The sequence below is a fragment of the Mauremys mutica genome, chromosome 2, assembly GCF_020497125.1.
Source record: "Mauremys mutica isolate MM-2020 ecotype Southern chromosome 2, ASM2049712v1, whole genome shotgun sequence".
Classification (NCBI taxonomy): Eukaryota; Metazoa; Chordata; order Testudines; family Geoemydidae; genus Mauremys; species Mauremys mutica.
The window spans coordinates 91,177,747-91,202,705 of NC_059073.1; the positions used below are offsets into that span (position 1 = coordinate 91,177,747).

The window sequence follows — 24,959 nt, forward strand, 5'->3', positions numbered from 1 at the left end:
TCACTTTAATTTAAGGTTTCGCGTGCCAATAATACATTTTAACGTTTTTAGAAGGTCTCTTTCTATAAGTTTATAATATATAACTAAACTATTGTTGTATGTAAAGTAAATAAGGTTTCAGAATGTTTAAGAAGCTTCATTTAAAATTAAATTAAAATGCAGAGCCCACTGGACCCATGGCCAAGACCTGGGCAGTGTGAGTGCCACTGAAAATCAGCTCATGTGCCGCCTTCGGCACCCGTGCCATATGTTGCCTACCCCTGTATTATACCCTCAGCTTTGATCATGCACTACGCACATGTGGGTCTGTGGTTACTGCTAAGAAACACTTCTGGACTCGGGTGCATGGCACACGTGCGCACCCATGGGTGGAATGCAAACAGGGACCACACATCTTGAAGAACCTCCAGTTACAGATAACTAACCCCCTCTTCTCTATTCACATTTTTCACACCATTCATGATCTCCCGCTCCTGCCTCTCTTTTCTGAGCTGAATAGTCTCAGCCTGTTTAATCTCTCTTCATCTCAAAGTTGTTCCATACCCTCACTCCTTGCTGTTGCCCTGCTCTGTACTTTTTCCAATTCCAGTGTCACTCTTTTGAGACGTGGCGCCCAGCGCGGCACAAGGCGTTCACCCCAACCATGCAGAGAGTCGGTCCGGTGTTCGAATGTGGAGCTGCTGCCCCAGCTGGGCCCGTCTGCGGCAGAGGTGAAAAGTCTGGCAACTGTGGCCAACTCACCCGCCAAATGGTCCCGGTTCGGAGCTGGTGAGGAAGGTGGAGCAGGCCCGTCCCCTCCCCGGGGCTCCCCTCCTCGGATGGGCCCAAGGGGGCCCAGGCAGAGCGATGCTCGCGGGCGGGGGCCCCCTGGTTCCCCCCAAGTGAGGGTGGGGGGGAGTCAGCCCCTCCCTCAGGCCGGGCAGAGCGGGGGAGGGTCCTGTCCCCTGACGGTGCCCCTAGGCGGGGCGCTGCCGGGCCCTGTGTGAGCGGCGCGACGCGCGGGCCGCCTCCTCGCTGCGTGCGGCCGAGGCCAAGGAAGCCGCGGGCTGCAGAGCGCGGCCGCCGCCGCCGCCTCTCGAGCAGCCGGAGCGCCAGGCACGGGGGTGCCCAGCCCGCGACGCCTTGGGGTAAGAGAGCCGCCGGCTGCCGGCCGCTGCGAGGCACTGGGGCGCCGGGGGCCGGGCAGAGAGAGGGGCTGCCCGGCTAGGAGATCGGGGGGCTCCGGTGCCGGGGAGGGGGAGCGGGGCGGTGGGCGTGGAGTCTGTGGCTCTTTCAGGCGCTCCGGCTCGCTCCTCTTTGATTCCAAGCGAGCTGCGCCCCTTGGTAGCCAGGCTAGACACCCCCAGGCGTGGGCCGCTAGTCTGCGCTGGGGAGGCCACCGCTGCCTGTTAACGGCGCTTTGGAAACCCTCCCGGCCCGGCCAGCGCCAAACCACCGCCTGGCACACGCTGCCGGCACAGGGGGGTGGGGATTGGCCGCGGCGTTGTTGCTGTTTCTTGGCTCTGCCCGGTGCGGCTGCCTCCCCCCACGCCGCCCTGCAGGGTGCTGGGGGCGCTGCCGCTGCGCCCCTGCCCTGGCTTGAAGTGGTTTCCATCATATGCGGGTTTACAGGTTGGTGCAGTGGCTCGCAGCATCCCCGCCAGACACATTGTTCCAGCGCCCCTGCCCCAGAGAAGGTTGGGAAAGTATCGGGATAAAACATTTTGTGCTTGTTTTCTCCCGCTGTCGCCAGCCGCCGGGAGGCCTGTGGCAGGGCCATCTTTGGTAGGAAAATGGTGACTTGGTTAGCAGGGCAGGGTGTGTGGATGAGCTCAGACTGTTCTGCGTGGAGGATTAAGTCAGTTCAAAATATTTTGTGCGGAGTTAGCATATGAGTTGGTAGAAAAATGTTTATGGGAAATGGCTGCATTGCAAAAAAAAAAAACACCAACCCCCCTCAACCTTTTATGCATATTTCACGTTATTTGGGGGATCAAGTTGGCATGGGATATATTTGTGAGTTGTTTCTGTACAGTCATTCACTTGAAAACTACCTAGCCAGCCAGGACAAAATGAATCTCTGAGGAACAGAGACATCAGTCTTTTTTCTCTTTATGGAACCAAATGATATGAAATACGGACCAGCATGACCCCAGCCATTTCAAAGGGCAAGAGCAATGTAGATAGTGAAGGGGACTGCTCTGCTAGGTGCTGTACAAACACAGAACAAAAAATAGGTTGTCCCAAAGAGATTACAGTTCAAGTACCTTGCTCCTCATTTCTCCACATCATTCCTACCAATCATGTGTTGGTCCAGACCCATGCAAAGAGCATGATCTACGCCTTTGCTGCCATAGCGGGCTCTCAGACAGCAGTACCAGATGTTTGTGCAGGGAAAGGGAGTTAATCACCAGTACTCATGGTGGGCCTTTCAGAGGTATTTTTCTCTCCTGTGTCCTGGTTCTTTTGTTTAGATTAGAAAAAATGGACATTTAGGATGGACTTAATTAGCACGTGCTTTGGCTAATTCGATCACCTGAAATCAACTAAAGGTGTTGCCTGCCTTTCATAGTGTAGATACAAGGTGAGTAACTCATGTTAGTTAAGCCAGACTTAAACTTGACCTTCCAAGTCAAGCTGTAGTGTGCAGTTTAGAAAGTGAGTAACTGGGAATGAGCCAACTGAATTATGAAAGGTTAAACAAGAAGGATAGGTAGCAGGCAGAAACTGAATGTAGGTAAGGAATGAAGACAGCCAGTGAGAAAGTTTTGAGGGCAAGCAGAGAATGGAATGTAGTGAAAATGTAGATTGAAAGGGTAAGTGGCAACTAAGAATAAGCAGTGAAGCATGGAAATTGTTAGCCACTCACCCCACAACACACATCTGTATTAAATTATTAATATAACTCCATCGCAGTGTATTCATATTAGTGACATCTATCCAGTTGTGTATTCAGAAGCCCTTTGATATATAATGACTAAATCCAGATTGATGGCGTTGAAACAATTTGGTGCTGTGTTAAAACATATCTTTATTCACTAATTTATCAGAGCTTCTCCTTTATAAAATAAGTACTCGTTTACTTACCATATATTTATTTTAGTTCCTGCCATTTTTATTAAGATATTTATTGTTAAATCTAGATTATAATTTATGATAAAACATCAAGCTTTATGTATGTTTGATGAACTACTAAACAGTGAAAGTAAATGGCTCTTGATTGTGTGAAAGATCCTCTTCTTTGTATATGCCCCTGGATTGAATAGGGGAAGCCCCCCCAAAAACTCTGATTGGATACAAATAATGCTTTTTTTAAATTTAAAAAATAACTATTAATTTTAAATGATATTCTGTATTTAAATCATTTTTATTTACATATCGGTATTTATTTAATTTCTTCCCATTTTATAGTGTTAAATTGCTCAAGTGGATATGTTCTACTTGGTTTTTTTTAATTAGTTTCCTAACTGCTAGTAGAATTTTAGTTTACATAGAATTTTTTTTTCTAAAAGGTTCATAAATGCTGAACAAGACAAATCCAGGGCCTCATTAACATCTTTACCATAAGAACAGTACAAGCTCATTCTAAGCTCCTTGTTATGTATTTGTACAGTGTCTACCAGAATGGGGTCCTAGTTTATGATTGGGGTCCATAAACTATTTTGATAACATAAATAATGAAGTCAAACACATTGTATTTGCAAAACCATATCATCTGCCAATATACTGAACTTCCAGAAGAGAAGGAAGCTGAAATTCTTTGACCAAGCTATAGTCCTCCAATTTTAGTCTCATTGACTTCAGTTCCTTTATGTGCTTTTGAAAAATCCCACCTTCAAGTGTTTAAGGTACAGGCTTAGGAATCTAACTTTAGGCTCCTTTTTTTAAAATGTTGGCATGTATGTATTGTTAATGTATTGAAAGTCTAAACATCTTATTGTTAACACTGAAGCGATTTTGTTTTGAAGGGATAAAGATTTCATGCCATGAAGAAGTTTTTAGTAAAAATACAATTGTAGCTCTTGATGCTATGCATACATGTGTACATACTTAAAGTAAGGGTATTTGTGTGAGAAAAGTAACATAGCTGTTTTTTGGGTTTGCAGGATCAGGCCCTTAATTTTAATACTTTGAAAACTTTTTTTTTTGCATACAGCAGATTTATAACATTCAAATAAGATTCCCTAATCAGTAGTAGCAATTAAGAAAACCCACATGCTTATATTTTAATTTATTATAAAGTTTAATGTTGCAGCAGCATAACTTCACATTTTTTCACAATTTTTAATTTGATTTAAATCACTCCACTCTGCAAAGCCCTTAACATTGCTTTAAAGGAATTACATGAGGAAAACAAAAATGATTTGGCTTCCACTTCAGCAAATACAGTATTTTCAGTTGCTTTTTCTTATTTCAGTGCTGCTTGGAGATTCCAGAAATTGACTGCCTGCAGGAAATCATGAGGTCACAATACATCACAGTGCCTATAGTAACTATCCTGCTGTTCTTATTATGGATTCCACCGTCAATGGGCTGCAATAAGGCTCTCTGCGCTAGTGATGTCAGTAAATGTCTGATACAGGTATTTCCTTTCTTTACTCTAAAGACTTAGTTTCAGAATTTGTTTTTAAGTCTTTCAAATAGACTCAGTGATTTAAGTAGACAATATCCAATGATTCTGAAATAAAAAACAAACTTTATTTTGCTTAGCTGCTTATTAATACTTTGAACGGCAGCTGAATCCTCATTCTCTTTGTAAGCAAGTATATTTCTATGACATATTTTCTCTATTTGTATTGCTAAGAATGGTTGCATGAAAACATTAATTCCAAATTTGAAAACCAACACAAAAAAAGAGTTCATTTGACTCCTGTACATTCTAAAGCAGATGAAGGTGGATTCCTTTGTTTGTGACATAAGAGGTGTGGTTTGTATTTTTTCTGAAATCTGTCCTGCTAACAAAAGATTTTAATTTCATCTGGGTTATAACAGGTACCAATCACGCTTTTAATAATGTTAGTAGGAAATAAGAGAACTACAGAAAACCTACATCAGAATTAAGTTTTTGCTTCTTTAAATTAGGATGCTTTCAGTGTTTTCCATGAGGCTTCTAAAGCTCTTTAAAACTGTCTCATGTAGACATGGAAACTTCTTAAGGTTCCTAGATGCATAAGGAAATCTTTAAATTTTACTTTGTGACAACTGTAGAAATATGGCCACTGGAAAAGGTGGCCAAGAATTCTTAATGTGCACCTCAGCTCAGGATGATGTACTGGCGTCAGAAATTGCAGGCAGTGGAGCACGATGCTTTCTACAGTTAACCTCAGGTTTTAGATGAGTGAAGTTAGGAAATGAGAGAGAGGAGAGAAAATGTCATGTCTGCAATGTATTTTGTTTGCTTACTTAAAGTATGCTGTAGTCTTAAAAGTGACTAAAAACAACATCAAGAGTTTCCATGTTTGTTTCATTGACTTCCATATAAAATTTGCACAGTTTACAAATAAAAACCTTTGCCAAACATGCATGTTCATCCTGGGATCTGAAAACCAAACTGTTTTTTTTGGCTCCTGCATTGCCTCTAGTACCGTAAGTTGCTGCATCTGGAAACTAGTTAATAATTCTGTGGATAATGGATGAGCTAGAAAAGTGCTAACAGGAGTGGGGTTTGGTTTTGTTTAAAGTAAAAAAGTTACTTTTGCTAGTAAAGCTACCAGATGGGACTCCGTGCCAACAGAGAGCTGATGTGTTGTAAGAATCATTTTTATTGTCTCATTTCTGAGTAAAACTGCACTTGAAATCTCTTTACAAGTAATATACCAATTATAACTTTAAAATGTACAGTGCATTTGAAATCTAACTAGTTACTGTAAAGTTCTCTAACAACTTATTTGTTTGGGGAATAATTGGTAGGATAAAACAATTTAAAATGTCTAATTAGTAAATGTCCGGATACTCGGAGGCCTTGAGCACTTACACCTCTTACTGATGGTGATTGGAGTTGCATGTGCTTAGCATACCTGAAAATAGAGCCATAAAATTGAAAGAACTTCAGTTTCAAAGACTTGTGACTTAGAGAACCATAGCAAATGCTTATGTGCGTTGTCTTGAATTGGCACTGTCATCTACTGAGATAGATCTCATTTAAAAAGTTTACATTTCATAGTTTGTAATGCCTTCTTAAGCCTTGTGCAAATTGGGGATATGCATGAGTTACAGTAACTCCTCACTTAATTTTGTAGTTATGTTCCTGAAGAATGCGACTTTAAGCGAAACGATGTTATGCGAATCCAATTTCCCCATAAGAATTAATGTAAATGAGGGGGTTAGGTTCCAGGGAATTTTTTTTCACCAGACAAAAGACTGACTCTCTCTCTCTCGTGTATATATATAAATAAATTTATATATATAAATAAATACACACACACACACACACACACCATATGAGTTTTAAACAAACAATTTAATACTGGTACACGGTGGTGATGATTGTGAAGCTTAGTTGAGTGGAGGAGTCAGAGCGTGGGATATTTTCCAGGGAATGCCTTACTGCTAAATGATGAACTAGCAATTGGCTGAGCCCTCAAGGGTTAACTCTCACACTCTACAAGGCAGCAAGAATGGAGGGAGGGAAGACAGCATTGCAGACAGAGACACACATTGTGTGTGTGTGTGAGAGAGAGAGAGATGTGCATTTTCCCCTTTAATCACACTGCCTTGTTAATTAGATGAGCTTGCTGAGACCAGCTGCTGCCAGCAAGCTCCCTCCCTTGTGTGTCCCCCCTGCTTTATGGAAGATGAGGTAAGCAGGATGCAGGAGCAGCGGGGAGGGGGACACCCTGAAATTAGCCCTCCTCTTCCTCCTCTCCCCCCCCCACCCCGCACAGCAAGCAGGAGTCTTGGGGAGCAGCTCCAAGGCAGAGGGCAGGAGCAGCACATGGCAGTGGGGGTGTGGGAGGGACAGCTGCAATTGCTAGCCTGCTGGGCAGCTGCTGCACAGGGAACTTAGGGGAGCGGGCAGAGGTAAAAGTAGAAATAGGGACTTACCAGTATGGGGCTGGGTTGGGGCCGGCTCTGGCTCCCAGAAGGGGTGGGGCCTGAGGCGGAAGGGGCGGGGATGGGGGAGTCAGAGCCAGCCCCGGCCCGGCCTGTACCAGTAAGTGTCCTCCCCCGCTGGGGTAGCAGCAGCAGCTGGGGGCTCCGGCAGCAGTTTAAAGGGCCCAGGGCTCAGCCGCCGCTACCACCCCGGGCCCTTTAAACCGCTGCCGGAGCCCCCAGCTGCCGCTGCTACCCCAGGGCTCCGGCAGCAGGGCTCCGGCGGCTATGTAAAGGGCCCAGGGCAGTAGAGGCAGTGGTAGCCCTGGCCCTTTAAATAACCCCTGGAGCTCTGCTGCCGCTACCCCAGGGCTCCAGCAGCCGAGCTCTGGAGTCTCAGAGTGGGGGTGGTGATGATTGTAACTTTTACATTTTTTAAAAATGTTCTTGGTAATGGAAGTGTGAACTTAAATAAGTAAAACTACTAGATATTGAATCTAGAATATAAAGGATTTTCCCTGTCAAAGTAGAACACCCATAAAGTAGGTAAAACTTGTGGTCTGGAATATGGCTAATGTCTCTTTAATATTACTGGGGTACTGCTGCAGCATGTGAATATTTGTCATTTTCATGTTCAAATAGTGAGGCCACCTGGACTGAAGAAATACTGAAAAAACCCACATGTTCTCTCTCATATGTAGCACACAGTTATGTAAATATTTTTGCCAGCATGGCTGGAAGGCAGTACAGTCATTACTACCACTCCTTACAAGCTGCAGTGCTTAAGGGTGGTCCCGACATAAATATTTATTTTGTTAGAACCATAACAGAAAAGAGCATGAGATCAACAACTTCACATTCATAAAGCTTTTCTTGTATATTTTCAAGTACATTGCTTCATTTGTGCCCTTGGTTTGCTGGCTAGAATTTTATATCCCTTTAGTCTTTCCTCTAAATAAACATTATAATAAATTAACTTGTGACTTGTATCTTAAATGTTTACAAGCCACAAAGATTTAACAGTCTTGTGTCTGAGGAGTTGAGGGTTAGCTTTTGTGTGTGCGTATGTGTGTGCAGGGCCTGTTTTGTTTTTAAGAAAATAAGCAGTGTAAGACCGTGAAGCTAGATTTCTGCAGTCATGCATGTACTTTAGTTAGCCAGCTGTTACCCATTACTGGAAGATCCTTCCCATGTTAATGAAATTTTAGTGGAGTCAGCGATTGAAGTCCTAAGACGCTAAAGCAAACAGCTTCTTTTTCCGGGATGCTTTACAGGTGCACCTAAAAATAAATGAATAAATAACAAATTAGCTGTCAGTTCGTGAGTGGTGGTTCTCTGCCTCTGTGCTCAGAGTGAGACATGCTAGGTGGCTTGTGTCCCTTTGAACAGATGTGTGCAGTCCCTCTGAGCCCTTTTGTGGCCTGGTGTGGCACTGCAGGTGTGCTCACCTTCATTTCCCAAGATGGGGCAGCAACAGTTTTGCTCTAAAAGCCTGGGTCAAGGAGAAGCCAGCACACATGACCAAAGTAACTTATCCCCTCTATGTTAATACAGAGGTAAGGGTTGCTTTGTGGTATGTCATCCCTTTGCAGAAAGTTGAGTGAAATTCAAACACAGTTTGTGGTTGCCTATGCAGCTTCTGCTCTGCCAACCCCTTACCTTGGAACTTAGTCCATCCCGTGCTTTGCTGCACACTGGGCTACCCACATTTGCCATCCTTGCCTGTAACTGCCTTTTTCTCCAAATCTTCCCATTTCATGTTGAAGTACTTGATGTCATTCAGAACTGTTTGTTTCCATGTTATTCTCAGTCTTCCTCTCTTTCTTCTTGTGTTTTCTGGCTTCCATTCAAGGGTGATATTTGGTAAGTGTTCTTTTTCCAGTCTCAGCACATGTCCCAGCCACTGATGTCTTTTTTTGTACATTATTTGTGAGAGGGTGCCTTGTCTGACTTCTTCATTCATCTTCCTATCTCTATATGTTATTCCAAATATTCTTCTCAGACATTTGTGATTAAATGCATCCAGCTTTTGTGTCTCTTTCTTGATAAGTTGCCATCTCTCACTGCTATACGTTGTTATGGCATTAACAGTTGCTTAGTACACATTCAGTTTTGTCTTGAGGGAGATGTTTTTGAGTTGCCAGATGTTTTTGAGTCTTCCAAATGCAGTGTTTGCCTTTCCGATTCTTATTATTTCCTCAGAACTAGTACCGTCTTGGCTGATGGTACTTCCAAGATACATAACATTGTCCACCTTCTCCAGTTTCTCTTCTTTAGTTTTGATTTCTGTCCCTACAGTCCGCATTAACATGACTTTACATTTCTTTGCATTGTATCTAAACCTATCTTCTCCATTACTTCTTTGACTTGGTTTGTACATTTTTGTAATCCTTTGGCATCTTAATTGATAAGAGTGATGTCGTTAGCAAAGTCTAGACCAAATAGCCTTGAATTGTTCCATTTTAGGCCATATGTATCACTGTCGCATTGTTTTAATCCATAGTCGATGACTAGCGAAAAACAAAAAAAGGAGACAGGACGCACCCCTGCCTTACACCTGTCTTGATCCTGAATGGCTTACTCAATCCATTTTCCATTTTAATGCAGCATTTTGAATTGGTGTAGAATGCCTTCATAATGTTAATTAATTTTGTTGGAATTCCATATTGTTCCACAATTTTCCACATTGTTTCTCTGTTTACACTGTCAAATGCCTTTTGAAAGTCCACAGAATTGATGGCAAGACTGCCTTGGAATTCAATTGTGTTCTCGATAATCCGCCTCAGGGTGAAAATAGCATCTGTGCACGATCTCCCATGTCTAAATCCAGATTGTTGTTCATGTAGGATGGTATCCATCTTTCCTTTCTGTTCTGCCAATCCCACAGTTGCTGAAATGTACAAGCTCTTTACTTCGTTTTGCATCCAGTTCACTCTTGCCTACAAAATTCCATATAACACTATTAAAGCACAAAAAGGAAAAAAATACGATAGCCGCCTTCTTCTTCCCTTTACTCTCTTCAAGCAATTCCTCAATATGCATTGGTACTATAAGTTTCAGGAGGTTCCAGATCCTGGTGTACAGTCATATGCTTTGCTACCTCCCCAGAAAGAATACCACACATCTCCACTTTAAGAACAGCATCACAGTCTTTTACATCTCCCTTACACTTACTCATCAGTTTTGCATACATAAGGGAGTGTAGGAATAACAATTGTCTTATAGACGTGGATCTTGGTGTGCTTCTGTAGGTCACAGTCTGTGAAAATGCATCAGAGCAATTGCCCAAAGGATGCACTTGCGCACTAGATCCTGTGCTAGATCTCGCTGTCAGTTTTTGTGTTTTGAGAAAGTTGGCTACTGAGGTAACAGAAGTACTCGACTCTCTCCAAAGTCTGTCCCTCGATGGTGATTTGTGGTGGGTCATGTGCAAAGCCTGAAGCTGGCTGATGGAGCACTTTAGTCTTCTCAATATTGAGTGAGAGTCCCATGCTTCGGTAAGCTTGTACAAAAAAATCCAGTGTGGACTGAAGGTCATTCTCAGTGTATGCGAGGATGGTACAGTCATATATTTTTTATTGGATGTCAACTCCATTTGGGAGGTGGTCTTTAACAAGGACCAAAATGACTGCTAAATAGATGGAGAACAGGGTTGGGGGCAATAATGCATCCTTGCTTAACCCCAGTTTTAATGACGAAAGGGTCCATGTCTAGGCCATTACAGAGAACGGTGGCAGTCATCTGATCATGGAGAAGCCTTAGGACCTTAATACATTTTGGAAGGCAACTAATTTTGCCCAGCACCTTTCATAGGGCTTCATGATTAGTGGAGTCGAAGGCCTTTGTCAAATCGAAGAAGGCCATGTACAGGTCCTGATTTTGCTCCCGAGATTTTATGGATGGGAAACCTGGGTGACCTATTGACAGCACTTCAAGAGTTTGGAGAGGTATCACCAACGATGCCTCCGGAGGATCCTTCGCATCAAGTGGGAAGATCTCTGCACTAATGCCAGCATCCTCACTGATGCCAATGTCACCAGTATTGAAGCAATGATCCTCATGCACCAACTCACCTGGGCTGGACATTGTTAGTGGATGCCAGACTCTTGCCTCCCAAAACAAGTCCTCTACTCTCAGCTCACCCATGGTCAGAGATCCCGGGTGATCAGAGGAAACGTTACAAAGACACACTGAAAGCGTATCTCAAGAAAACTAATGTGGACATCACAAGCTGGGAGGAGCAAGCCACCAACTGACCTCAATGGTGCCACATTCTCTATCAGGCAGTGGCCCGCTTTGAGGATAAGCGCCTTGCCCTTGAAGCTGAAAAGAGAGAGAGAAGGAAGGAAGGGAGAGAGGGAGGGAAAAGAAAGAACTTTCTCCCTGCAGGCAGATGACCCTCCAGAAAATGTCTGTACCTACTGCAGGCGGATCTGTGGTTCCAGGATCAGACTCCTGAGTCATCTCAGGACCCATACGTAAATCTGTGATAGAGATCATCCTCAAATTGAGGCATCGCCGATTATGATGATGACACTTACTTATAGGTAAGGCTGTAAGTCTGTCACGGAGGTCACAGATTCCGTCACTTTCCAGGGCCTCCGTGACTTCTGCAGCGGCTGGTGCAGTTGGCCCAGGGGAAGCTTAGGCAGCTCCTGGGCCAGCCGCACCGGCCACTGCCCCTCTCCCTCTCGGGCTGCCACACACACCCCTCCCCCCACAGCAGCAGCGTGGGTCCCGGGTTGCACACCACTGCCCGCCACCACCACCACCCAGCACCAGCAGAGGTCCCAGGCCTCGCGCCACCGCCCCCTCCCCCTCGAGCACGAGCGGTGCCCCCAGGCCACCCCCTGTCCCAGAGCACCCAAGATTTAGTCAGGGTTCTATAGTACAAGTCATGGACAGGTCACGGGCTGTGAATTTTTGTTTATTGCCTGTGACCTGTCCATGACTTTTATTAAAAAAGTACCCATGATTAAAACCTAGCCTTACTCATAGGTACCATTTCAACCTATACTTTCACTTCACCATCATTAAAACATTAGAATCCTCTTGTATTCCACTTTACTCCTGACAGTGTCCTTTGTAATAAAAGTCCTGTGCCCTGCTACTGACATAACCTACACAATTCTTCATTGAAATGGTGCATACTGGGTCCTAAAAGTATATAAGCAGCTCTTCCCTTTGTTTACATATGAGGGTGGAAAACCTAGGTCTCATATCACAGTCGCTGTCACACACCTCAAAGTAATCCCCAGATCTTGCAAACACACCTATACCAAGCAGAGCAAACTACTGCCCCCACCATTCAGTAAAGCTGTGCCTGATACCGACCACATTCACTTTACATGAGTGCATGCAGATAAATGGTTAGACTGCTCTCATATCCCTACTTGCTACTGACAACGCCCTTTGTAATAAAACCCCTGTGCCCTGCTAATTATATAGCATACAAATTCTGCATTGAAATTATACATACTGGATCCTGAAGATACACATGCAGCTCTTCTCTTTGCTTGCACACATGGGAGGGTGCAAAACATATATCTCCTCATATCAGAATCACAGCTCTGTCACACACCTCAAAGTTGTTCACTCATCCTCATATCAGAAACACACCTTTACCAAGCGGACCCAGCTGTTAGCTGTACCTACAGTAAATGGCACAGACAACACACTGATTGCCCCTGGAGTGTATGCAAATAATTCCTAATGGCCTCTCCCAACTCCAGGAGAACAGAGGTAAAGTGAAGTGGAAAACCTTTATTTTCTCTTTTTGTCCTTTATAGTGTTGATAGAATTCTGTGGGTGAGAGTGAAATGGATTGTAAAAGGAAGGGAAGCGCTTGTACATTTCAGCAAGCGGGTGGGTGGCAGAGTAAAGGTATGTGTGTTAAAGAGGCATATTCAGGCATTGCTGAAAGAGGGCAGAGTTAAGGTTGCCAGGGCAACCTTAACTGTGTATTTCCTGGTTTTCAGAAGTTTGAGTTTTGCGCACTTCAACTTTCTGCAAGAGGATGACATACCACTAAGCAACTATAACTCTTTATTAACACTTTGCTGTTGAATTTCCTAGTTTTTTTAAAAGGAAAAGATATGGGGTTGGTAAGAGTTCATAGTCACTTAAGCAGCTGAGGATATCATGTCCTGCAATTTGCACACCCAGGCAGTTCGCCCACCCTCCTCCTCCTACAGCCCAGAGCAATTGGGCCCTGCTTTGGCATATCTCCCCAGTCATACCCTGACTAATTTACTTAATTCTATCTTCCCTCTCTCTCTTCACGCCCCCCCCCCCCCAAAGCAGGAATGCATCTCCCTGAAGTCTTCACTCCTTGCTGTACAAATACTTCTATTGCTGTTACTGCCCCCCACCTGACTGACATGCAGTTCCTGGAGCAAATGACAGCTACATTACAGTGGAATGGTGTTCCTGACATGTTTCAGAATGATTGCAGGGTGGAGTTCGTGGCATGGCTGGTGCAAGAAATCACAGACAGGGTTTCTGATCCAAAATATTGAGTTTTATGTTTGAGAGAAAAATCCTCTGAGCTCTGTCCAATAGATGTACCCTATCTCTGAGAAACAATGATGTATCAGAGCTTGTAATTGTTCTGTGCCATACGATGTACATTTTCTGGTCAGCCATGGATTCTCCAGTTTCCCAGTTATTGTTCTTCCAAATTTAATAGTTTTTATAGTATCACTAGCAATTATGCAGAACCTCAGCTGAATCAGAGAAAACTGTCACATAGTGTCCACAGCTTTTGGACACAAATCACTGTGGTAGAAATCTGTTCTCATATATTGTATGAAATGAACACCAGGAGTAAGGCCCAGATCATTTCCACCCAAGTGAATCATCATAGTGTCCAGTAGATCACAACCTCTTATGTCACAGGTTAGACACTGCAGAGTGGGCAAAACACATCCAAATGAGCCATCCCCATGTCATGATGTACTCCTTGCTCTCCAGCAGACTTCTTCAGCCTGGTGACCCAGGAATTGCCAAGTGTCCACCCATTGGCAATCCTGGCAGCACAAACATTTCTTTTCCTTCTGTGATCAAGGTACCTGCGTGGTCTGTTACACACTGCAGAGGTTTGGATCTTCGGAAACACTATCTCTCCCCCCCACACACACCCCTCCTGCGCCCACAGGGGCTAATAAAATACAGATTCTCAACTGTGCAATCGAAGGGTCCATATTTCCCACTTCCTCCATAGCCACAACCACTCTCCCAGATCCCCACATACACATAGTCCTCTGTCTCCAGTTCCTCCCCACCCAGTAGAACAACAGTTTTGGTTAGAAAATTTGCTGACTATTCTGTGTTCATAGTAAACCTTCCTTTAAAATAAAAAAAACATTGTTATGACAGACAATTTGTCGCAAGCAATGAGTTATTAAATTTTTATTGCCCAGGTGTACAAAGGCTTGGACTAGAAATGGCAGTGGCAGGTTGTTCACCAGGACAATGACATTGGCATATTTCCCTGAAATTCCCAGGCAAGAGACAAGCATGAAGTGGCTGCCTGGAAACCCTCTTAAATGTTTCTCTTTATTTGTGCATGTGCACCATAATCCTTGCAGACTACACAAAAAATGGTTTCCTTCTGCTGTCTTTTACTGTTAAAGTGAGAGGTAGTAGTGACTGAATGAATCACAGAATTCAATTAACAGAACACTCAGTCCAGAACTCCTTTTGTCTTAGGTTAGTGGTTCCCAAACTGGGGTTCGCAAAATGTTAGAGAGAGTTCTAGGGGGAAAAAATTCCCTAATGGCGGACAGAGCTGTCCCTTGGGGCCTCGGGCAGCACAGGGCCAGCAGCCCGGAGCCCCTGGACTTCCAAGAGCCTAAGCAGATCAAAGTAAGCATATCTATCATACTGAGGAGATTTAAACTTCAAGACTCCTTATAAGAAATGGAAAGGGAGGTGGATATTTTTTGTTGTTTTTAAAATTAAATACACAGTTAGTATTGTTTTAAAAATTATTATGAAGATCAATTTTAAGCTTTGTTGTAACGTGCATCGTTTGCCTGGACTGCTCAAGACCTGAATGCTTGAGTTGGCTTCTTAAATGCCTTCATGGTGTTTCACATCTGATACTCCTTGATGAAACATAGGAGCCTTGGCTTATAACAGGCTTATTCAAAGTGATACAAACTACGGAAGTGAGCTATTGGAAGAGCATTACCGTAATAAAGATACTGTAATGATAAATAATAATTAATAAATAGTGTGTAATAAGCATGTTATAAAAACAGATTTTATATTTCCCAGATCACTGCTTTTATAATTTATACTCAGGTAAAGGAGAAAATCCCTGGAAATATTCATTTTTCAGAGGGGGTTCGTGAGACTTGATATTTTAGTGAAAGGGGTTCACAGGTTGCTAAAGTTTGGGAACCACTGTCTTAGATAGAGGCTGGTGATTAACTTATCCTTAGCTGTATTAATGGAAGGGTGTGTCCACAGCCATCAATCTCAACAAGGTCTATGATTCATCCAGTCATTAGTACCTCTCTCACTTTAAAGTACAAGACAGCAAAAGAAAACTGTTTTTTGGAGAGCCTGTAACTCAGAACACCCTTTGTCAAATGATTCCAATCTTTTGACTAATGCTACCATGCACACCCAAAAAGCACACCAGATTTGAAAGAAATCAGATTAACCTTTTGGATTTTAGAACATGTACAAGAGTTGAGCTTTCAAGCATGTAAAATGGTGGGAATGGTAGCCCTTTAGTTATTTTTCTGTATTGGTGTATGCACAGTGTACACAAAATGTACACTTTCTTAAACACTGTTCTCAATTTGCATTTCCCAAAGTTTTAGTGGGTGCCAGGCCCTACTTTGGGTAAAAGTTGATAGATTAAGACCATTTTGACCCATATCATATCAATAGTTTGATCCTTAGCTCTGTGCAAAAAAAAAAACAAACTACCACCTAGAAACTTTTGAAAAAATTGCATTTTTTTCAGGGCTTATATCTCCACAACCTATAACTCAAATTACCCCAATTTGGGTCATCAACCTTACACTGCACCCTCCTGAGGTGCACTGAATTTCAAAGGAATACTACTAAGCATGTCAACTTTAGAGGCCATATCTACACTAAAAAGTTACATTTACCCAGCTATGTTGCTCAGAAATATGAAAAATTCACACCCCCGAGTGATGTAGTTAAGGTTTCTTAACCCCTGGTGTAGACAACGCTAGACCAACAGATGAATTCTTCCATCAACCTAGCTACCGCCTCTCAAGGAGGTGGATTAACTACACTGACAGGAGAACTCTTCCCATCTCTGTAGCTAGTGCCTACACTGAAGCACTACAGCGGCACAGTTGCAGCTGTATTGCTGTAGCTTTTTAAGTAGACAAGCCCTTAAAAAGACAACCTTTAAACAGAACTTGTGATGTCATGCAACCTTAACTATATGGCACTGGAGCATCGATATAACCAGGCTTCAGGACAGGAGCAATTACAACAAACACTGATAAGGTCCTCATCTCAAGACCCTGGTTCAGAGCTCCCAAACTTATTGGTATCTCCAAATCTAATGAGGCTGGTTTCCTTAAGTCTGAGAGGAACTACCGCCAAATACAGACTACATGGCCTGTACTCCCCCACCTCTCTCCTTTGCTCAGCTTCCTCTTCCTGTTTATATAGCCCAGCCCTAGAGCAGGGTAGGGTCTCATTCATTACACCCCAGACTGTTCCAGCTATAGGCTTCAGTCTGTCTTTTAGAGGAGTAATACACGCCTTCACACACTTCGGTACACAGAACAAGCCCTTGGAACTAGAAACTTCTCTGATGGGGTGTTCCCACAATCACTCTGCAAGGAACAGGTTTCAGAGGCAGGAGCCAGGCTGGCTTGTGGTAAGCAGGAGCCATTCTGGGTCCTAGAGTTTGGAGGGGTGTGATAATTTGGGTAAAGACACATGCATATTAGATTATGATATTAACATTAAACGCTAGCACTCTGCATGCCTGAAACAACTGTGGCTGGTGTAATTTCATTCTGTTTTAAGATGTATTTTTCAATGAAGATATGATCTGCTGTTAATTTTTTGCTTATGCACTTAAATCAGCTGTAAAGGATTTTGAAGTCTTTTCAGCACTGTAATACTGAATAAAGAATATTTTGTAACTTTTTGTGTTTTTGCTATACCACAAATAAACTTTGTTTATATGTTGTAGGTCTAGTACATAATAAAATTGGGTTAACAAAATAGTTTTTACCTGGTTGCTTGAGATTTTTCTCATATGAAATTATGTTGGAAAAAAAAGAAAAAGGATTCACTTTTTCAGCTGTTGCCAATACCTTGAGATCATGTTTCTTACTGAACTCAGAAATTGAAGTCTGTAATACAGGATATTTAATATCTGCATCTCTCAAAGCCTTTGTGGAAGGACGCAGGCTTTCCAGTTGTTTACGAAGGCCTAGCGTACACTACAAAGTTAGGTTGACATAAGTCGCCTTGCATTGATCTATTTGTGCAAGTGTCTACACTCCAGTTTGTCTCTGGCTGACATGAACACCTCGTTACAGCAATGTAGTAAAACCACCTCCCCAAATGGTGTGGAGCCACGGTCAAACTATTGAGGTTGATGCAGTGTTAGTTTAGACAGTGTGTGACCTGTGTCAACCCTAACAGTCCTCCAGCAGCTGTCCCACAATGCCCTTTTCCCTGCAACAGTGACTGCTTTGGTCGCAAAGGTAAACTGTACTGCCCAGACATCCGAGACCGAAAACCACCACTCCTTCTTTATAAAACCACCCGTGTGTTCTTGAAATGCCTTTTCCTGATTGCCCACCTTGGTGAGCACACTTAGCAGCTCATCCTTGTGTGCAACTGCCCAGCTGACCATGCACTAGATTCACTTCTGCCTGGGTAGAGAGTTGATATTGGAACTCCTGGGCCTGTGGGGAGAAGAGGCTGTGCAAGCACAGCTATGGCCCAGGAGAAGAAAGTGGACATCTATGAAAAGATTGCACAGAAGATGCAGTAAAGGGGTACGACAGGGATCAGCAGCAGAGCTGTGCGAAATCAAAGGAACTTCGCCAGGGATACCACAAGGCCAGAGAAGCCAAAAATAGATCTGGTGGTCCCCTGCAGACCTGCTGCTTTTACAACAAACTGCATGCCATACTGGGTGGAGACCCCACCAGAATCCTGCAGAGCCCTGTGGATACCTCAGAGGCGCTCGAGAAAGAGGCTCCTGCCATGAACAGCGAGAGGGGAGGGGAAGGAGATGCAGCAGGGGGCTCCAGCCATACTGCGAGCCAGAATCTATTCAGAACTCTCTGCCACAGCCTAGCTTCCTGAGCACGGATTAGTTTGATGACAGGAACGGGATCTTGGATAAATGTGTGCATTCATTTTCCCTTACAATGTTTAAATGTAAGGGTGAGGCCGGCCCATCCCCAAGTTACCAAGATGCAGGTATCTACTCTTCATTGTTTTACTCGTACAAGAAGAGGTAGAGGTACAACAGAGACAAATTTTATGTCTGCTTTGTATTCCCCTCTTGGGCTAGATGGGGAGGAATGCAATTATCCCTTTTATGCTCCTGAGAGGTTGATGAAACGTTCATGGAGATACTCTGCAGTCCGCTCCCAGAGGTTTCTAGGGATGGTTGCCTTATTTTTTCCTATGCAGTAGGACACTTTCCCTTGCCGCCCTGCAATGAGTTCGGCTGGCACCATTGCAGTAAACAGGTTAGCGGCATGTGGGTCCGGGCATCTTCAGGACATCAATAGGAGCTGTATTCTCTGTGCCTTTGTGACCCTCAGGAGCGAGATACCAGCTAAAATCACTGCTGCCTGTGGAAAATAGTGGCCCTGGCAGGCTATGCCCACAATGGCTGGGGTTGAAGAGCGGTGCCGTGCAGAGGCACTCCAAAGCTAAAGTGTTAATCAGCATGTCTTCTTAGAAGTGTTGATAGGAATAAAGGAAGGTCATATTTTTCCCTTTCCATTGTGACAGTAATTTCAATGGCATATCAGTCTGTTTTTATCAGTAGCTTCTAGCGTGGCGGCTTTGAGAGGTGCCCCCACCCACATCTGCAGAATGCCTGACGCTGGTGAGGAGGAGAAAGAAGAGGACAAGGGAGAACATAAGAATGGACATACTGGGTCAGATCAAACGCCCATCTAGCCCAGTATCCTGTCTTCCGACAGTGGACAATGCCAGGTACCTCAGAGGGAATGAACAGAACAGGTAATTGTCAAGTGATCCATCCACTGTTGCCCATTCCAAGCATCTGGCAAACAGAGGCTAGGGACACCATCCCTGCCCATCCTGGCTAATAGCTATTGATGGACCTATCCTCCATGAACTTATCTAGTTCTTTTTTGAACCCTGACATGTTCTGTGAGATCCTGCAAGTCAACGCTGCATTGAATCATGAGCAAAGGGCTTGGAGAGTCACCACGACTGATGACATGGAGGAGGAAAGAGAGAACAGGAGAAAGGATAAGAAGTCCCAGCAGGGCCAGGAGAGGGAAATGCACCAGGGGTTTCTCAGGCAGCAAACACAAATGCTGCAGGCAATGGTTGACCCACAGGTCCAAAAATCCACCCTTGGCGGTCATTGGAGAGCTCCCCAATATACCACGTGGGATCACAGGCTGCATTCCTACTCCTACCACTCTGCACCTGGGGACAGCAAGGAAAACCACAGCTTCACATACCCTGACCTGTGAGAACCACCTTTGGAATTTGTAGTAGCCACAACTGACTACATTATTGCACTGAAATGGATAGAAATGTTTACTGCTTTTCCAATTTTAAAGTTAATTTATGTTAAAAATATGTATTACATTGTCTGTATTATTTTGTACATGGTTTTTCTGCCCTTTTTTCCCACTCAGTAAAGTTCTGTTTTTTGAGAATACAATTATTTTCATTAGTTCACAACACATGTTGCAGAATACATAGCAGTACTCAAAGCAGACTTGTAAATGTACAGGAATAATTCTTAGCTTCAGGAACACAGCTAGTTCTTCTTCGAGTGATTGCTCCTATGCATTCTAGTCAGGTGTGCGCGCCGCGCGTGCACGGCTCTTCGGAAGATTTTTACCCTAGCAACTCCGGCGGGCCGGCTGGGCGCCCCCTGGAGTGGCGCCGCTATGGCGCTGAATATATACCCCAGCCGGCCCGTCCGCTCCTCAGTTCCTTCTTTCCGCCCGTGACGGCCGTTGGAACAGTGGAGCACAGCTCAGCTGACCTCCACTTCCCTAGCTACTCGTAGTTTTGTCTCGTTCTGTTTATAGTTGTAGTTAACTCTGTTTGTTTGTAGAATAGTATAGTGTATTTATTTTACAGGGGTTGGGGTTTATCCCCATCCCCTCACCCGGGGCCGGGTCCGATGCCCGGTCCACAGAGTTTTCTAATGCTCGGCCAGCCACAAGCCGCTGCCGACAAGAGATCTTCTCCTAAGTGCCTCGAGGGATCTTACCTCACAGATAAGTGCCGCATATGTGAGGCCCTTAATCCGTGAACAAAGGGGAGCGGGGCTTTCGTTTTAAACAGCTCCTGAGGGAGGCAGCTCTTGCTCCTCTGCTCTCGGCGCCGAGCGCTAGTTAGTTTTCACGGCGCGCTCCCTCGGCACCGGACCGCCGGTGCCGCCAAGGCCTCCTGGCACCACCGTCGCTGACTCCGACGTACCCTCGGCATGGACCTCTCTCCTGGAGGATGAAGAGTTACTCCGGCCAGGCAAGAGCCGTCGAGTCCGGTGCTGGAAAGCTCCCCGGTACGGACCGTGGTCGAGCTCGCTCTGAAGCTGCGTCTGAGCCGCCTGCTCCGCAGCCGAGCGCTATGCTCCGTCGGATCGCCCGGCACCGATGTCTGCCGTGGCACCGACAATATCCGCACCTTTCACTCCGGCCAGGCAAGAGCCGTCGAGTCCGGTGCTGGAATGCTCCCCGGTATGGACCGTGGTCGAGCTCGCTATGAAGCTGCGTCCGAGCCGCCTGCTCCGCAGCCGAGCGCTATGCTCCGTCGGATCGCCCGGAACCGATGTCGGCCGCGGCACCGACAATATCCGCACCGTTAACTCCGGCCAGGCAAGAGCCGTCGAGTCAGGTGCCGGAAACCTCCCCGGTACGCACCGTGGTCGAGCTCGCCCGGAAGCTGCGTCCGAGCTGCCTGCTCCGCAGTCGAGCGCGATGTTCAGTCGGATCGCCCGGCACCGATGTCTGCCACGGCACCGACAATATCCGCACCATTAACTCCGACCAGGCAAGAGCCGTCGAGTCCGGTGCCAGAAAGCTCCCCGGTACGGACCGTGGTCGAGCTCGCCCTGAAGCTGCGTCCGAGCCGCCTGCTCCGCAGCCGAGCGCTATGCTCCGTCGGATCGCCCGGCACCGATGTCTACCGCGGCACCGACAATGCCCGCACCATTAACTCCGGCCAGGCAAAAGCCGTCAAGTCCGGTGCTGGAACACTCCCCGGTATGGACCGTGGTCGAGCTCACTATGAAGCTGCATCCGGGGTGCCAGCTATGGTCGAGCTCACTATTCCCTCCACGCCGGAGACAGTGTCCACGGCGAGGGGGCTGATTGCAACGACAGCATCTACGCTGCCTCAACCCCCGGCACCGCCGGTGGGGGTTACATAGTCGATGGGCAAGCCTGCCTTGATCAGACCACCCTACCTCGGCACCGCACAGCGGCACCGTTCAGGGTCGCGGTTCCGCAGATGTTCTCGGTCCCGTCACCGATCTAGGTCTCGGCGCCGTTCTCCCTGTTGGTACCAGTAGTGCTCGCGGCACCGGTCAGCATCCCGTTCGCCGGTCCGGGACACTCAGCTCCGATCAAGCCTCAGGCACCGCCCTCGGTCGACCGCCCGGCACAGCTTCGGTGGCAGGTCCCGTTCTCGGTACCGGTCTGTCTACCGGTACCGATCCCCGGTGCCGCATCGAGCGACGTCAGTTACAGACGGAGACTCTGCCAAGAGCTTTCAGCTCCTCCAGGGCCATCCAACCACGCATCAGTGTCGTCCCGTGCGGACACTTCATATGCGTAGCACTCTGTTTTCCGATGTGCCCTCCAGAGTCTTCGAGGAGACCTATCAGTGGTCATTCTGGACGCCGTGGGTGTACTACCACGCCAGAGGCGTACCGGTGATCCCATCTCGCTCCATTCCCTCCGAGCTCTGGGTGCCAGAGGTGACAATTAGTCGTCCCCGTCCGACCGGTACAGAGCAACCCCCGGTTCGGCACCGGGCTCCCAGATCCCACCGGATCAGGAGGTCGTCCAGGACCTCGAGCCCACACAGGACCCGCTTGTCCCGGGCCTTTCTTCTTCCTCCTCCCCAGATGAGGCGGGGGCAGGAACATACCCCTCCGGCCCTCCTCTAATCGAAATGCGACCAGCCCCTAAATCCAGAGAGGCTGGGCGTGTGGTCTTACTGGGCCATAAGATGTACCCGGAGGGGGCCCTGCAACTTGGTGTAGCGAACCAGCAAGCCCTGCTTATCCGCTACTGTGGGTGGCGGTGGGCAAATTTACAGAGTCGGTTCTTCGGAACTCCCGTCAAGAGTTCGATGCCCTCCTGCAGCAAAGGACGGAGCTGGAGAGAGCTTCCCTCCAGGCCTCGTTGGACGCAGCTGACTCCGCTGCCATGACTCTGGCCTCGGGTGTTGCCACGCGGCGCGTTTCAGGACTCCAGTTATCGAGCCTTCCCTCGCAGCTGCAGCACGCTATACAGATCTTGCCCTTCAGTGGCACAGACCTGTTCTCTGACAACACTGGCCCTAGGCTGCAGAACCTAAAGGGCAGCAGGGTCACTTTGCTCTCTCTCTCTCTCGGCATGCACACGCCGGTAATTCAGCGGCGACGCTTCCGTCCCCAACCTCCGCTCTTACCCTGCGCCTTGACAAGGTCAGGACATGGCCAGCAGGCGTGGCTTACACGGTCGTGGCCATCAATCCGCACCCCAAAGGAGCCAGAATTAGGGTCCTTCTGACCACCAATGGGGCAAAAGCCTACCCATCCTCGCCCCTCCTAAGGACCCCTCTCACGAGCGATTCCTCTGGCAAGAGGTGCGGACGCTCCTCCTCATTGGAGCTATACAGGAGGTACCTAAGGGCGAAACCTATTCCCCTAAGCGAAGGGAGGTCTCAGACCTATCCTAGGCCTGCAGGAACTCAACAAGTCACGATGCAGATGAGTTCCGCATGGTACCCAGGGCGACCGTCATCCCATCCTGGGATCCCGGAGACTGGTACGCCGCCCTCGATATGAAGGGCGCGTGTTTTTCACGTTGCCATTTCTCTTCCACACAGAAGGTACCCTTGGTTTGGGGCCTACCATCGTTATTCCCAGTATACGGCCCTCCCGGTTGGCCTCTATACAGCCCAGGGGTATTCAAGGTGCATGGCTGTAATCGCCACCTTTCTTCGCCACCGTCTGATACACATTCTCCGTGTCTAGATGAGTGGCTCATTCGAAGAACCCCCGGGCCCAAAGTACCAGTCATGTGGGCATCGACACGAACCTTTTCCTGTGTCTAGGCCTGATGATCAATAGTAAAATCCACTCTGATTCCCATATAGGGAAGGGAATTCATTGGGGCCGTCCTGGACTCCAGACTCGCCAGAGCCTGCTTTCCTCAGCCTTGGTTTCAGGCAAGGGTAACAATTGTACAAGGTCTACGGACCTTCCCGCCAACTTGGGCTCGCTCTTGCCTCGGTTTCCTGAGTCACATGGCTGTCTACACGTTTGCAACTAAACATACCAGGCTTTGCCTCTGTTCACTTCAGTCGTGGCTCACCTGGGGGTCCCACCCGGGCAGAGATGGCATACTCGTGGTCGTCTCGTTGCCACCGAGCAGCCTAGGCTCCCTCGACCGGGAGTCGGCGTCCTCCCCGGTGTATCCGGGGATGCTGTTTCACTCACCCCTCGGGGTCCCTCGTGACAGACAGCCCATCTCTCAGCTGGGTGCGCACCTGGTGTAGTTTCGCACTCACGGCCTTCGGTCAGCGCAAGAGCTGGCCTTACACATCAATGTCCGAGAGCTGAGAGCAGTCTGCCTTGTGTACCAGGCGATTCAGCTGGCGGATCGTCTCAGCAGATCCTTCCTGTCTCACAAGTGGTGGTTTCCTCCCGTCTTTATCTATTCCGTTTTCCAGAAGTGGGTCTTCCCCCGCATAGCCCTCCTCGCTTTCGCGAGAACGGAAAGAGGGAGAGAAATTCTCCTCTTTCCAAGGCCTCTCCCCAGACTCGGTCTTGGAGGATTTTCCTGAGGCCATGGATCAGCCATCTGCCGTATGCTGTCCACTGTCCCCGCTGGTTCACAAGGTCCTGCTCAAACTCCGCAGAGACAGAGCGCCCCAGATCGGGTTCGCTCCAGTGTAACCTGGGCAGCACTGGCACACCATGTTGCTACACCTCTCGGTAGCAACCCTCTTGGCACAGACCCCATGACGCGGAATCACGACAACCTTCACCACCCGGTCTTGTAATCCCTGCACCTCACAGCAGGACTCCTGCGTGGCTAAACCGATCCGAGTTACGTTGTTCGGCCTCGGTTCTACGGGATTCTCCGGGGTGGTAGAAAATCGTCCATTCGATTAAAGTATCTGGCCGAGTGGAAGCGTTTCTCATGCTGCTCCGAAACGCGCAAGGTTTCTCCCGCCGAGATCCCGCTCCGTTCCATCTGGTTCCTCAGGGCTTGGAGCGTTTATGCACCCCCCCCCCCAAGTGGGGCCCCGCCATAAACCTGGCTCTTCAATCTGGTTCTACCCAGTTTTATGACTGCCCTATTCGAGCCAATGTCAACATGCTCATTGATATAACTGTCCTGCAAGGCAGTTTCCTGTAGTCTTTCCTGCGGCCACACGAGTCTCCGAGCTTCAGACTCTCACAATAGGCCCAAGGGATACTGTGTTCCTCAAGGACAAGGGCAGTTATTACCACGTCCGACCTGCCTCCCCAAGGA

General features: G+C 46.9%; 1 protein-coding gene across 3 annotated transcripts in view; it reads left to right on the top strand.

The window, feature by feature from the left end:
- The first annotated feature begins 691 nt into the window (after positions 1-691).
- The window catches only part of TWSG1 (twisted gastrulation BMP signaling modulator 1), a 50,302-nt gene continuing 26,034 nt past the window's right edge, over positions 692-24,959 (top strand). Inside the window, exons 1-2 of one of the 3 annotated variants that reach the window (XM_045003052.1) lie at positions 692-710; positions 4,397-4,561. In XM_045003052.1, coding sequence (XP_044858987.1) covers positions 4,439-4,561 — 123 coding nt within the window. In that variant the 5' untranslated portion in view covers positions 692-710; positions 4,397-4,438. Of the gene's footprint in view, positions 711-987; positions 1,128-1,518; positions 1,612-4,396; positions 4,562-24,959 lie in introns of those variants that run through there. The other 2 variants (XM_045003050.1, XM_045003051.1) reach the window with 2 other exon arrangements.